Here is a 12,388-nt window from a genome sequence, read left to right as displayed (position 1 = left end):
TACTGTATTAAATCCAAAAATCACAATATGTCATCAGATATCAAGGAAACATGTTAAGTTGAAATACTGTCTTTTCTGACAACAATGCTAATGCCAGTAATTTATCCTTTTCATTTCCGTTCCATGACGGAATTTCTGTTTGTGTTTTGGCCTGTGTGTTGTTATCTGCCCATTTTGACAGCCTGGCAGGGTTGCTAGGAAAAGCCTACCTGTAAAAACGCAAAATCACTGCGCTACAGCTGTAGTACAGCCATGGAAGCAGCAAACAAACAAACGGGATCAACGGAGATAGATTCTACCCGACCTGAAAAACCTTGGCATGTTTCTAAACAGTTGCATGACCAGAGACGTTACAAACCCCAGGTAAATATTGGAGATGTATTTTAGAGATGGAGACAGCTTAGAGCCCAAAATTCCACAAAGTTGACTTATTAGCATTTGCTTCAGGCTAATTTATCACGGCTACTAGGGACAGGCATTTTCAGTCATTTCAACATTTGTGTACTCACAGTGAATTATACAGACTACTCAAGTTGGTTACTCACAAAATCAATTGAGACACAGCCGGTGAAGTGATCCCAACTGGTCCTGGCTAACGCCGCCATGCTAACATGCGATAACTGCTAACGTTACCGGAGGACCAGGCAAGCGGGCGAGCCACGGCTGTTTACAACCACTGTGACAGACATATGACAAAAAACGCAAGTTTGACTTCCTCATAATGGAAAGATGGAATTTAACTTTGGCAAAACAACCGTGTAGCCTGTTCAGTGGCCGTAGCAGACAAACGGTGAGTAATTTTAAGCCAAGAAAGGGTGGCTGTAAATCAGGTAGAGAGGACCGTGAGTTTATGGTGTTTTTAGCGTTCTTGCCATAATTTTAGGCCGAGAAAGGGTGGCTGTCAGTCGGGTACAATGCTCCGGTCTTTTATGACTGTCAATATAGCCAGCATTTAACGTTAGCTACTCCGCTGAGCTGTGGAGTAATGTCTGGCTATGTGAGACTAGCATCTAGCTGACAGTGACATTGTTGGAATCTGCGTTCTCAACCTGGCAACCCCGTGAACTTTGAGTCTGGGGAGGAGGGGCCGGGGGAGACAACTCTCTCCAGTATTTTGAATTTGGACTGCAGTAACTGTCTTAAGCTAGCTGTCAGTATTACATATTGCACCTTTAAGAAACTCTGAGTTCAATTGTAAGAATGGTTCAATATATTGGGAAATATGCTTTCTTTAATTAAATTAATTAAATCTAGGAATATTATAGTTCACTTGAAAAGTACATTGTATCACTCCTCTAAGTGAAAGAAATAGTTTGACGTTTTTGGGAAAAAGGTTATAAGATCATATTTGAGAGTTGCATCAATCTTCTCATGCAACCCTCAGCAAGAACTACCTTCACTGGTCACACACACACAACTACACAAAGTCACACGCACAGGGCTAGTTGCTTCTTACCAATGACAAATACTGGCATGAAGGATCCGTAGGGCACTGGCATGGTGGTGGCCAGGGCAGACATCCAGAACTAAGAGACAAAAAAGAGTGTGATAAAGAAAGAGAAGACATAAAAAAAGAACAGGGGGAATCCTCTACCAGCAATGAGGATGCGGCCATGCAGAGCTTATTGCTGAAGGTTAGATTGAGCTGTCACTTTCACTCTTCATTTGACAAAGACCCTAAAATGAACCCTGGGTAATGAGCGGGCTCTGCCGATTGGCCGACAGACAGCTAGGAAAGACAAACAAAAAGTGAAATGTCACCACTGACAATGTGTGAGCATTATCGTAAGGTGTGTGTGTGTGCACCTAAATTTAAGCTTCCACAGATATAACTATTAAAAGGCCGGCATGCTCATTTTTGCGGAAGAAAAAGCTGCACTAATTGATTAGACTGTATTAAAACTATAATGATCAAAAATGACGTTCACACATACTAGTGTGGACTCGTTATAGATGTTAGATTAGATGTCTCATTAAAATTCTGTTTAAACTGCACAGCCAGTGTATTGATCAATCCTACAGTAAATATATGATCCATCATTACATCCTTGACATTGGAGATGGACAACACTGACTAAGCTCATTTTTAGGTCATGATCAGCATTTCATCATTAACTTGCGAGAAAACTTCCCACTTATTTTAAGGTTTTAAGACTTCAATGGAGAAAATAAAACAATGCGACTGACAAAATGTTGTCTCAAGCTCAATCTGAACACTTTCCCTAATGTCATTTAGAGATGGTCATTCCTACACTTCTGTGCTTCTTAAGTCTTTTAAATCTATAGAAGGAAAGTTACCAGAGGAACGATAGATAGTGGTTTATTTATGATAAGGTTGAAGATTAAGGGCCCTCACACACCAACCAGACGGGCCGACCGTCGGCAGAAAAGCTTGAGCCGACTTGAGCGTACGCTCTGCACTTGCGCGAAACGTAATACGTCTCCATAGCAGCAGGCGGCGCTGCTCTGTATTGTTTCCATTAACAGTCTGATTATTTACCAGAAAATGAAAACTGGCAGCTGATTGGACGAACGCGTCACGTGGTTCTTTTTTCTCCGGAAATTCACAGCCAGACTGTAATGGCGGCTTGTTCAGAATACGATCTCATATTGTACTAAAATAGTTCAACGAAACGTGTTTCTGAAAACATTTTAAGCGAGAAATAGGCCATGTAGTTGCTGAATCTGTCTTCATTTCAGATCGACAAAGGTCAGTTTAAAAGATTTTCGTCAGATTTTGAGCGGCTCATCCGCTCCCCATTTCCGGGTGAGTCCCGACTGCCCTGTCCCCGACTGAATGTGTCGGGTCGGCCAAAATGAATGCCGACGGCTCCTCAGACGGCCGACGGCACGGGACACACTCAACAAACTCGAGTCACGGACCTCGCCAGACGGCCCGACGCCCGACGCCCAATTATCGGGCTGGTGTGTCTTCTCTCTAAAAGTGACTGTCAGGCTGGGCGACAGATTGCTTTTTACAATGAGAACATGAATAGTATTTTGTATGCATTTACTGACATGAGTTAACCTAATTAGGTTTTCTCTCCTACCTTCATGAAAGTAAAGAGGCCCAGGGTGACGAAGACGTTGACCTGCGGGTGTATCCAGGCTTCAGAGTGTCCCATGTGTTCAAACTCCTCAGCGATGTCGTGTTTAGCCCACGTCCGGTTGTCCAGTAATGCCTCCATAGTCTCCATCATGTTCAGCTAAAGGCCACAGGAAGTGACATCATCAATATATGCAAACATGGTTGGGCGGTAAAATATCTTTTCTTATTTTTCTTATTTTGCTAAAGAAATTACAGACAACAACGTACGATTTATTGATTATCTAAATATGACTTTTACCCTGAGAACTGTTACAGTATTTTACGATCACTTTCACTGAATATTTAAGATAGCAGGCAGGGAGTGTAAGACGATGACAGATGAAGGGGGTGAAATTGGAGAGAACACACACACACACACACACACACACACACACACACACTTGTATGAGTCATCCTAGGAGCTTAAAGACGCTCAACTAAGTTTCCTGTGTACACAGATGTTGCACACAAACATACAGAAGCACATTTTAACCTGTGTTGTGAAAATTATAAAAACAATCACAGACATGAATGGTAATCAGGTTATTGTGTTTTGGTGCAATACATGGCAGATATATTAGGTGTACAGGCCTATACTGCCACAGGCTTCCTTCCACATTATTTTGTATTACAGTTATGGCTGCAGTGCAGTGTGTGTAAAACAAAATAATATGTGCTGAGTGGGTGTGTAGAACCTACCTTTCCAGCCATAAATTGTCCAAAGCCAGGGGGAAATGTTAGTGTAGAAATAAGTAAAGTGACCAGCGCTGGATACAGCAGATGTCTGAGAGAGAAAAACAAGATAGAAAATAAAAAACAAATACAACTAATATCGTATCATATGGTTTTGTATGAAAAACCTAATCTGAAAAGTAACTACAGCACACAAGTAAACCAGGATACCACCAGGGTTCTCCAAGTTAAATTTAAGACTTTTTAAGACCATTTTAATACTACTAGAATGAAATGTAATACCAACTTCGCGGCCATACTGGCAAAACTGTGAAGGACATAATGAAAACCAGCATGGATTTTAAGGGTTAGGGTTAGTTTTGAAAAAGATTATAAGTATATGTATACTATTTAAAACACAATAGCTTTGTGAGGTGTGTGTGTATGTTTACACTAATCTGGTAAAAAAAAAAAAAAAAAAAAAAGGCACTGCATGTAGTAAATTAGGATCAGAAAGTGCAGCAATCCACTCTTGCTGTGTATCAGTAAGTGTTACTAGAGCCAAGAGCCTGCTGTCTTGGCCGCATTTTCCAGTATTGCTAGCAGTAGCCGTGGTGCCGGTATTACAAGATGCCTGGAATACGCTTAACCCACTTGTATTTTGGATTCTGCAGTCTCTTAAAATGAAACGTCTTGACAACTGACTCCTAACAACTGACTCATCCGTGCAAGAGCTTGCACACACTCCACAGGCAAGGGCGTAAAGCTATACACTGATGTAACGCTACATGTACTGTAGTGTAACAGTCAAGTCCCACCAAACCATGCAAATTATAACGTACACACAACACATTTTATACATTTGACGGTATTTATTTATTCCTACTAAAGAACAAGAAAAAAAGTAACCCCTTTGTCAATGAAATTCAATACTTTCAAGGCCTTATTTTGAGAATTCAATGCATTTTTTTTTTAAGATTCTTTGTTGGGCATTTTAGGTCTTTATTTATAGGACAGCTGAAGACAGAGGGAAGAGAGAGGGGGAATGACATGCAGCAAAGGGCCACAGGTTGGAGTCAAACCCATGGCCGCTGAGTTGAGGAGTAAACCTCTGTAAATGGACGCGCGCTCTACCAGGTGAGCTACCCAGGTGCCAAATTCATTGCTTTTTAAAATACTTTTAAGAACCCGTGGTATACCCTGGTAAATGTAGAGGAGTTAAAAGTACATGTACCTCAAAAATACAGTACTTGAGTGAATGTACTTAGTTACTTTCCACAAGTGGTTAGACTTACTTTTTCATGAGGAATCCATTGTTGGCCTTCTGTTTCTTGATGAACCGGACAATCACTCCGTTCAAGTAGACAAACAAAGCCCCACCAAAACCACAGGCAATACTGCAGAGAGAGAGAACAAACACACACACACACACACACACACACACACACACACACACACACACACATTTTTCTACTTAAAACTATACTACTATACTCTACCATAAAAATGCATTCTGGGTGATCAAATTGAAACTGAATGAAATGAATGAGTCCAAGCTTAAACAAACCAAATCATAAATTATTAACATTTTTCTTTCTCAAACCACCTCCATACAGTAGGTTGCATTTGGACTCAATAAAAACTAGTATGTAAACGTAATGAGTCTCCACTGGAGATGGATGTCAGGTGCAAATGTAATGTAAAATCTGAAGGAAGGGGAAGAAAAAGAGAAGGTCTACACATCATGTCTAGAAACAGGATCAGCCGTAGATACAGAAGATGAAGCAACAGAGAAAAACAAAGACACACATTAAAGGAGAAACAGACTTAAAGGTGCTCTAAGCGATGTCACACGTTTTTTAGGCTACAACATGTTTTGTCACATACAGCAAACATCTCCTCACTATCCGCAAGCTGCCGGTCCCCTGAACACACTGTAAAAAAACACGGTCCCTGTAGACAGCCTAGGGTCCACACACGCCAACAAAAACAAAGTGGTCCAGCCTGGACCATGCAAACATACACAAACTGTGTTCCAGTGTTCAGCCAATAACGGACAAAAAGGAATAAGTTTGTTCGTTTTGTTTGAAAATACTTTGAACGTCAACAAGAAGTAACGTCACCCAACATCGCTTAGAGCACCTTTAAGATGAAAAATTAACAGGGAATCAAAACAAAGGGAGAGGGAGAGTAATACCGTCAAATACCTCTGAATAAATAATGAACAGGATGATGAGGGAGTCTTTGTCCCCGTGTTGCAGCTGAGAAAAACACTGCATATGTGCCATTTCTGTGTTTTTTGCAGTTGTAGCCTTAAAAGGACCAAATGTACCAAACCCTGTTTACGGCAAAGTTTAGAATCAGGGTTAGGGTACTGAACTATTTGAGGTCAAGCAAGGTTGGGGTATGGTCAGATAAAGGTGTCTCAGCCAGACTGGTGCAGACACTGAAGAACTGCAGGGTGTGGTGCAATAAACTAGATCAAAATAAATATCAGGGTTGATGACCGTTTTCAGTACTAAATGTTCAAATAAGGTAAAGTCCGCCCAACAGTTAAATGCTCCGACAAAAATATTTAATAGTGCAGAATCAGGCACACAACTTACAAGAGATAAGGGTCATGGGTCATCATAATCAAATACACCTGAGGATGGCCACATTTTGGGCCGAACTTTTTTGTCCAGCACTACATGGATGTGCACAACATTGTCTTTTTTTAAACCGTTTTCAGTCACTGAGTTTTTTGGTTTATCAATGAATTGTTTATCTATTAAAAGCCAGAAAATAGTCACATATACAGTATATAGACGGACTAAATCATTGTTTAATTTGTGTCTTTTTATGGGATTTGTTGGCACTTACAAAAATATATTGCCAGTGTTATGCCTAAAGGACAATTCCGGCGCAAAATGAACCTACAGGTTAATAACCAGTAACATAGCTCAAGCATGGTGTTCATCATTCGACTGGTCGTGACTGCTTTCCCAAGATGGCGCCTGCATGTATACACGAAAGGTACTGTCTTTCTAAACTATCTTTTTAATAAACTGTCTGTACACTTACAAAGTTCTCAATACTTCGGTTCACATGTAGGGACCCTCATTATGCTACCGTGGAAGTGTGGTGCTATTTTGAGCCTTGTTAGTGGTATAGAAATAGCGATTTCTTTTTACTTTACCCGTGCCCCGACAACTAGCGTTATAAGGTAATTAGCGGTTTGAGCTAACACTGGTCACATTCAATTAGCATGAAAACATATCCCAGAGAACAGTCGACTCGGTTATCATGTGTTTTTAAACCCTAGGTTCCGGAATTGTACCGTGCAGAGTTTTAAACCAATAGCGTCGCTGTTTTGTTTGTACTGCATATCATATAGTACTCTATGAGCATGTGCAGGATGACAAATGTGCACACATACAGTAAAAAGGTGATGAGATACACATTGCTGCTGATGGTTTGACACTATTCAACTGTTTGATAGCAAACAGCATTGTGCCATCAAAACGTGAAGGACAAGAAGGTTGTAAGCCGAAGTAAACATGGATGTACACAACACAGGCTTCTAAATGTACAAACAATGTACAACTCTTAACGAGGAAGGTCAGGAAACATGTGTGTCACACCTCAAGGAAACATGCAATGTGTTTTGGTGAGAAAAAAAACAGAATGTAAACATAGCTTTGTCCACAGGGCAACTTTAAGGTCAATGATTTTAAGCATTGAAATGAATTTGTTGCAACAATACTGTCAGTGGATGGTTATTACAAATTAAGAAAAAATGTTTATAGATATGTATATTGACACTACCACTTATATAATCACTGCACTGCATGCATTTGCAGAAATCAGGGTGTATTTCAGCCTCCTCCTGCTCCAGTGATGGTCACTTCTAAGGCCCAAAGGTGTAAACAGTAAGTAGAATAGTGTTTGACTCTTCAAAGATGAAGCACAGAACAAACTCTTTCTGGCCGGGATGACTGAGACACTGACCGACTTTCCCTGCTTGACAGCTATTGGCAGGGGAAGATGGAAAGTACACGGATGCACCGGCACACTGTCTCACATAGCACAGTGTAAAACTGGGGCAGTGTTAAGTGTACTGTATACTCAGTCACTGATGCAGGAGTGAATGTTAACACCTCTGGACAAAAAAAACAAACAGGCAAAGATGAAGAACAAAAGAAGAGAGCAATTGTCTCCTCTTGAGCAGCCTACGCAGTTACACACAAGCATCATCTAAGAGAGAGAGTGAGAGAACCCCTCCCTTCTCTCCACCAGCTTCTTTCCAGGAGCCCCTGGTCTCATTCACAGCCATGGAGGAGCCCTCAGGCTAAGGCAAGATGAAATAAGACATCCCTCAATGCTCTGGCAACGGTTGCCAGCTGAGTTATCCATGTTAGGGGACTCACGCAGGCTACGCTGAAGTAATACCTTCAGAAGCTACAATGAGTGCAGCTCCTGAATAATATCTGAATCTATGCTGCAGGCATGGTAAAAATTGGAGTACCTGTCAGAACAGCCAGATGTGCCAAAACAGTTTGAATTTATTTGAAGTTTCTGTAGACTTTTATAGCAAACCAAACTTGTGTTCATTCTAGTACCAGTGTGTGCTAACAAATGTTTTGACCACTTCCTTATAAGGGAGTATTTATTAATAATTTATATTATAAAGCGCTTACACTTTGTAAATGAATGGTTAAAAATCTTTGATGGTTTTGAATTGATAGCTAACTTTACTTTCCTTTTTTGGGACTCACCCAAGGGCACCGAAGGCAGGAAGCTCCTGGAGGCCAAACGGAAAGTCTAGCCGGAAGCTGGTTCTCAAAAGGGCTGTGATGGTCTCTGGAGAAAGAAAAAGTACAGCAAGAGTCTGACTTAGTGTTACAGCAGACAAAGTAAACAAAAAGTTCAGCTCATTGTTTAGATGCTGACTCCTAACCTAACATAATATAGGTATAATATAACAGAGGGCTGGAGAAAATGTCAAAAACTTGGGCTAACAAGGCACTGGAAACCTGAGGTAGACATTTGATTGGCTGTGAGTTTGAACATCTGCTTCTGAAAACTGAAACTCTGGTTGTTCTTCAACTGTAGTCAAAACAAATCTTCATCTTTGCTGCGAGCTTCCACCCTCAGCTTTCCTCAGTTTACTGGTTTCAGGTATAATCACAGTCCACGTGCCTTCGTCCTTTGCTGATCAATGGGCCATTTTCATAGTAGACATATACACACATATATATATATATAGAATATAACAGATTATCAGCTGCAGAAGATCACAGAGTACACCTGTCAAATGAATTTTGCCGTAATCAGCTTTATTTTCATCATTAATATACGAGTTTCACCCATGTAATTAACCTAAGTCTTGGCAGACATTTCTGATTTTTTTATATTGTGATTGTAAAGGTATTTTGAATCATTCCCACATACTTCCATCATAATACAGTATTTTGAGCACAAGTCTGCCTTACCTGCGTCAGTGTTCCACACAGCCAGTACTCTGAAGATGAAGGCACCGATGGTAGCAGCAAAGATACCTCTCCAATAGGTTCTCACCGAAAAGAACTGGGATGTTATTTCAATACTGAACAACACACCTGGAACACAAACATTGTATACCATTTAAATGTTAAAATGAACGGTCACGTGTGATTGATAATACAGTACAAAAAGACTTGTGTGATGTAATGACAATAGTGGTGTTGCCCAAGAGGTACAAACGATTTTTATATGCCATTTACAGTTGGTTTTTTTTGGATTGCCAAACGACAGTGGTCACAACTGGAGCCACATGTGCAAAACTCTAACCACAGTCTGCACAGCAGCAGTTCATGTGGACTAACTCTAGTTCATTTTTACTTTAACACAGTTTTCAAACCTCCCATGGCTTTAACCACAACCTGCACAACACTGTGCATACGTATTTACATACACAGCTATAAAAAAAATGTGAAAAACACTACCTTTACTGCAGTAAAACTGCGCACTTACTGTTTTTCAGAAAGTAATGGAGGTGAAAGCAATGGAAACGCCACATTCATTTGTATTTAAAGATGATGCAAGAAAGGATATACAATGTGATGATGAAAATGTGTGGCCTGATGCTGGAGAGAGGCAGGATTAGTCACACTAATCTTTGTTACTATTACGTACCTTTAGTTTGTAACATTTCTTCCAGTGATTATGTAAATTGCTAGACAATATATATATATATATATATATATATATTTTCATTCCTTCTTGTACATAAAAAAAACTGGAATGTTATAAAATAAAACATTTAATGAAAAAGAATTTCACTCTTTCCTTTAAAGAAAATATTGATTAGTGTGACGTCACTCAAATTATTCAAAGTGTAGAGATGAAAAGTTTCTAATTTCTGTATTGGTGTTTGATGCTAGTGTTTTTACTCTCAGGGCCAGATGTACGTACATTTGGGAATGTAGCGTTATCAGCGCCATGGCCAACCCGCAGAAAGCGCACACTGTGATACTTCAGCTCACGTCGTATTTACCACACCTGCAGTTCATCGGATAATCAGCGCCTTTCTCCGCCCACTACACCGTAAATTGCGCTGTAGCAAAGCATTAAGTACTGGTGCTATGATACGGCTGAGTGCAGACTGCGATATTCCCTCTGCTAATGCTATGACTGTTTGAAATGATCCTGATGCCAATATTTATAATGTAGCGAGGAGTTTAACAACTGCTGGAATGGAATGTGAACGATGAGTCGGAGATTTGATGTATTTTTTACTTTCCCCTTCACCCTCCTACGAATGCATATGCATGACGTGGAAAAGCGCAATTTGCCATTTTCAGTCCCCGTGACAGGCAGTCTGCGCTTTTACTTCAGTGCGGCCTGTTTGTACATACCTCGCCATGCTTTTACGCGCACGTTGCGAAACAAATACGCCTGAAGTTAGCCTAGTGTTAGTACATCTGGCCCTCAGTGTGTTCTGAGTTACGTGCGTGCTGTCTCAATGAGGATTGTTCAAAGTGCCTGTTTTGCCTGTTTTGAGACATGTGTGAAGAGTTGTGTTGCTTGGAATGAGACTCCTTTTAGCTGCTTTTCTTCAGGTCAGTATTAGCCATAGACTGTCTATGGTATTAACTGGACAATGTCATGATGACATGTGATGATATCAGATGTACAGACAGAGATATTGCATTCACTTCAATATCCCCACTGAGTGATGTAAAGCTCACTCTGTGTTATTGTATAATGTTCAGTTGATATATGATACAACACCTCCAGTGTATTGTGTGCCAGCCAGACTTATGTTACTATAAACCTCTCTGAAGACTCACCGCCTATGGGGGCAGCAAAACAGCTGCCCACTCCCACAGCACAGGCCGCTGCCAGCATCTCAATGTATCTTGACTCATTCTAAAACACACACACACACACACACACACACACACACGCACACACACACACACACACACACACACACACACACACACACTATTTCAGTCATACTTTGATACGTTGAGCCATTTAAGTAATTAGCTCAGAGTACAAATTAAAAGGTAGAATCTGAACACATTAAAAATGAAATATAACACATTGAACACACAATAACTTTATACCACTTTTTAATCTACTGGGAAAAAAAGTGTGAAGAAACGAACAGTGTACAGTAAATGGCAATGTAATGAAAAGAAAAATGAAAAATAGATGTTTTGCCAGTAAAACACAGTTGAGAAAGAGTGAAAAGAAGGGCACTAAGGACATAGAAAAAGAATGAGACTTACCTCATAGATTTCCCCAAACAGAGACATGAACCTCATGAGAACAGCAGCGCACAAACCGCCGAGGTGTACGAACGGACCCTGACAGGACAAAAAAAAACAAACAGGTTACAACATGCTTCAAGTTCAGAAGCTATCTCCTGTTTATTATGCCACACAAAAGAGAGCACATAACAACTATCAACTAAACACATCAACAACAACAAAGTCTGCAGTGAATATTAAAATTCTGGGGGTGTTCAAAGTGGAAATAACAGGATTAAAAGTGAGAGCATCATCGCATCATGCTCCTGCATTTTCCAACCTGTTCAACCAGTGTTCCTGCACTCCGAGCTGCGTGGGTTTTCAATGACTGAGAATGATTTGAATTGAAGTCTGAACAGCTGGTATTCTGTGCTAAAATTTAGTGAATGGATGTTGTGTAAGCTGGCATTCAAACCTGATGGCAGCTGGGTGCCAGTCCGGATTCTGTATTGCAAACTAATTTTCTAAAACTGTGAATCACTGAAACTGTATTAGAACACAACATAACTGTTGTTTAATATGGGTCAGCATTTGAGGTTTTGCTGGCATTGCCAAAATAAAGTGGAAAATTGATTTTGTTTACTTTTACAAAGTCAGCCATATTGAGATGGTTCTGTAATGGACAGTGTATGTGTGTCAGTAGCACACACACACACACACACACACCCATACTTGCACTACCACAGACAAAAACATGAAAGCATATTTGAGCAGCTTGCATTTCATCTCCATCTTATGAGTCACATATTGATTGACTCATTGGCTGACATAGTTGTCAGCTTTTGCTGTGCCTGTGTGGACACATGGACGCATACAGTACAGTATAGGGGCCCATAGAGCGGGTAAA

The 12,388-nt window shown here is 40.4% G+C and overlaps 1 protein-coding gene across 4 annotated transcripts in view; it reads right to left on the bottom strand.

The window, feature by feature from the left end:
* The window catches only part of LOC116038903 (chloride channel protein 2-like), a 62,724-nt gene that overhangs the window by 20,574 nt on the left and 29,762 nt on the right, over window positions 1–12,388 (bottom strand). For all 4 annotated transcript variants that reach the window (XM_036001499.1, XM_031283612.2, XM_036001497.1 and 1 more), the window contains exons 6-13: window positions 11,521–11,598; window positions 11,074–11,152; window positions 9,235–9,360; window positions 8,518–8,602; window positions 5,056–5,157; window positions 3,788–3,872; window positions 3,051–3,206; window positions 1,457–1,526 (exon numbers count right to left, since the gene is read on the bottom strand). In XM_036001499.1, coding sequence (XP_035857392.1) covers window positions 1,457–1,526; window positions 3,051–3,206; window positions 3,788–3,872; window positions 5,056–5,157; window positions 8,518–8,602; window positions 9,235–9,360; window positions 11,074–11,152; window positions 11,521–11,598 — 781 coding nt within the window. The remainder of the gene's footprint in view (window positions 1–1,456; window positions 1,527–3,050; window positions 3,207–3,787; window positions 3,873–5,055; window positions 5,158–8,517; window positions 8,603–9,234; window positions 9,361–11,073; window positions 11,153–11,520; window positions 11,599–12,388) is intronic.

This window comes from Sander lucioperca, chromosome 5 (assembly GCF_008315115.2).
Source record: "Sander lucioperca isolate FBNREF2018 chromosome 5, SLUC_FBN_1.2, whole genome shotgun sequence".
Taxonomy (NCBI): domain Eukaryota; kingdom Metazoa; phylum Chordata; class Actinopteri; order Perciformes; family Percidae; genus Sander; species Sander lucioperca.
The sequence above is the reverse complement of the archived record's forward strand: the minus strand, read 5'-3'. Positions and strand labels throughout refer to the sequence as shown.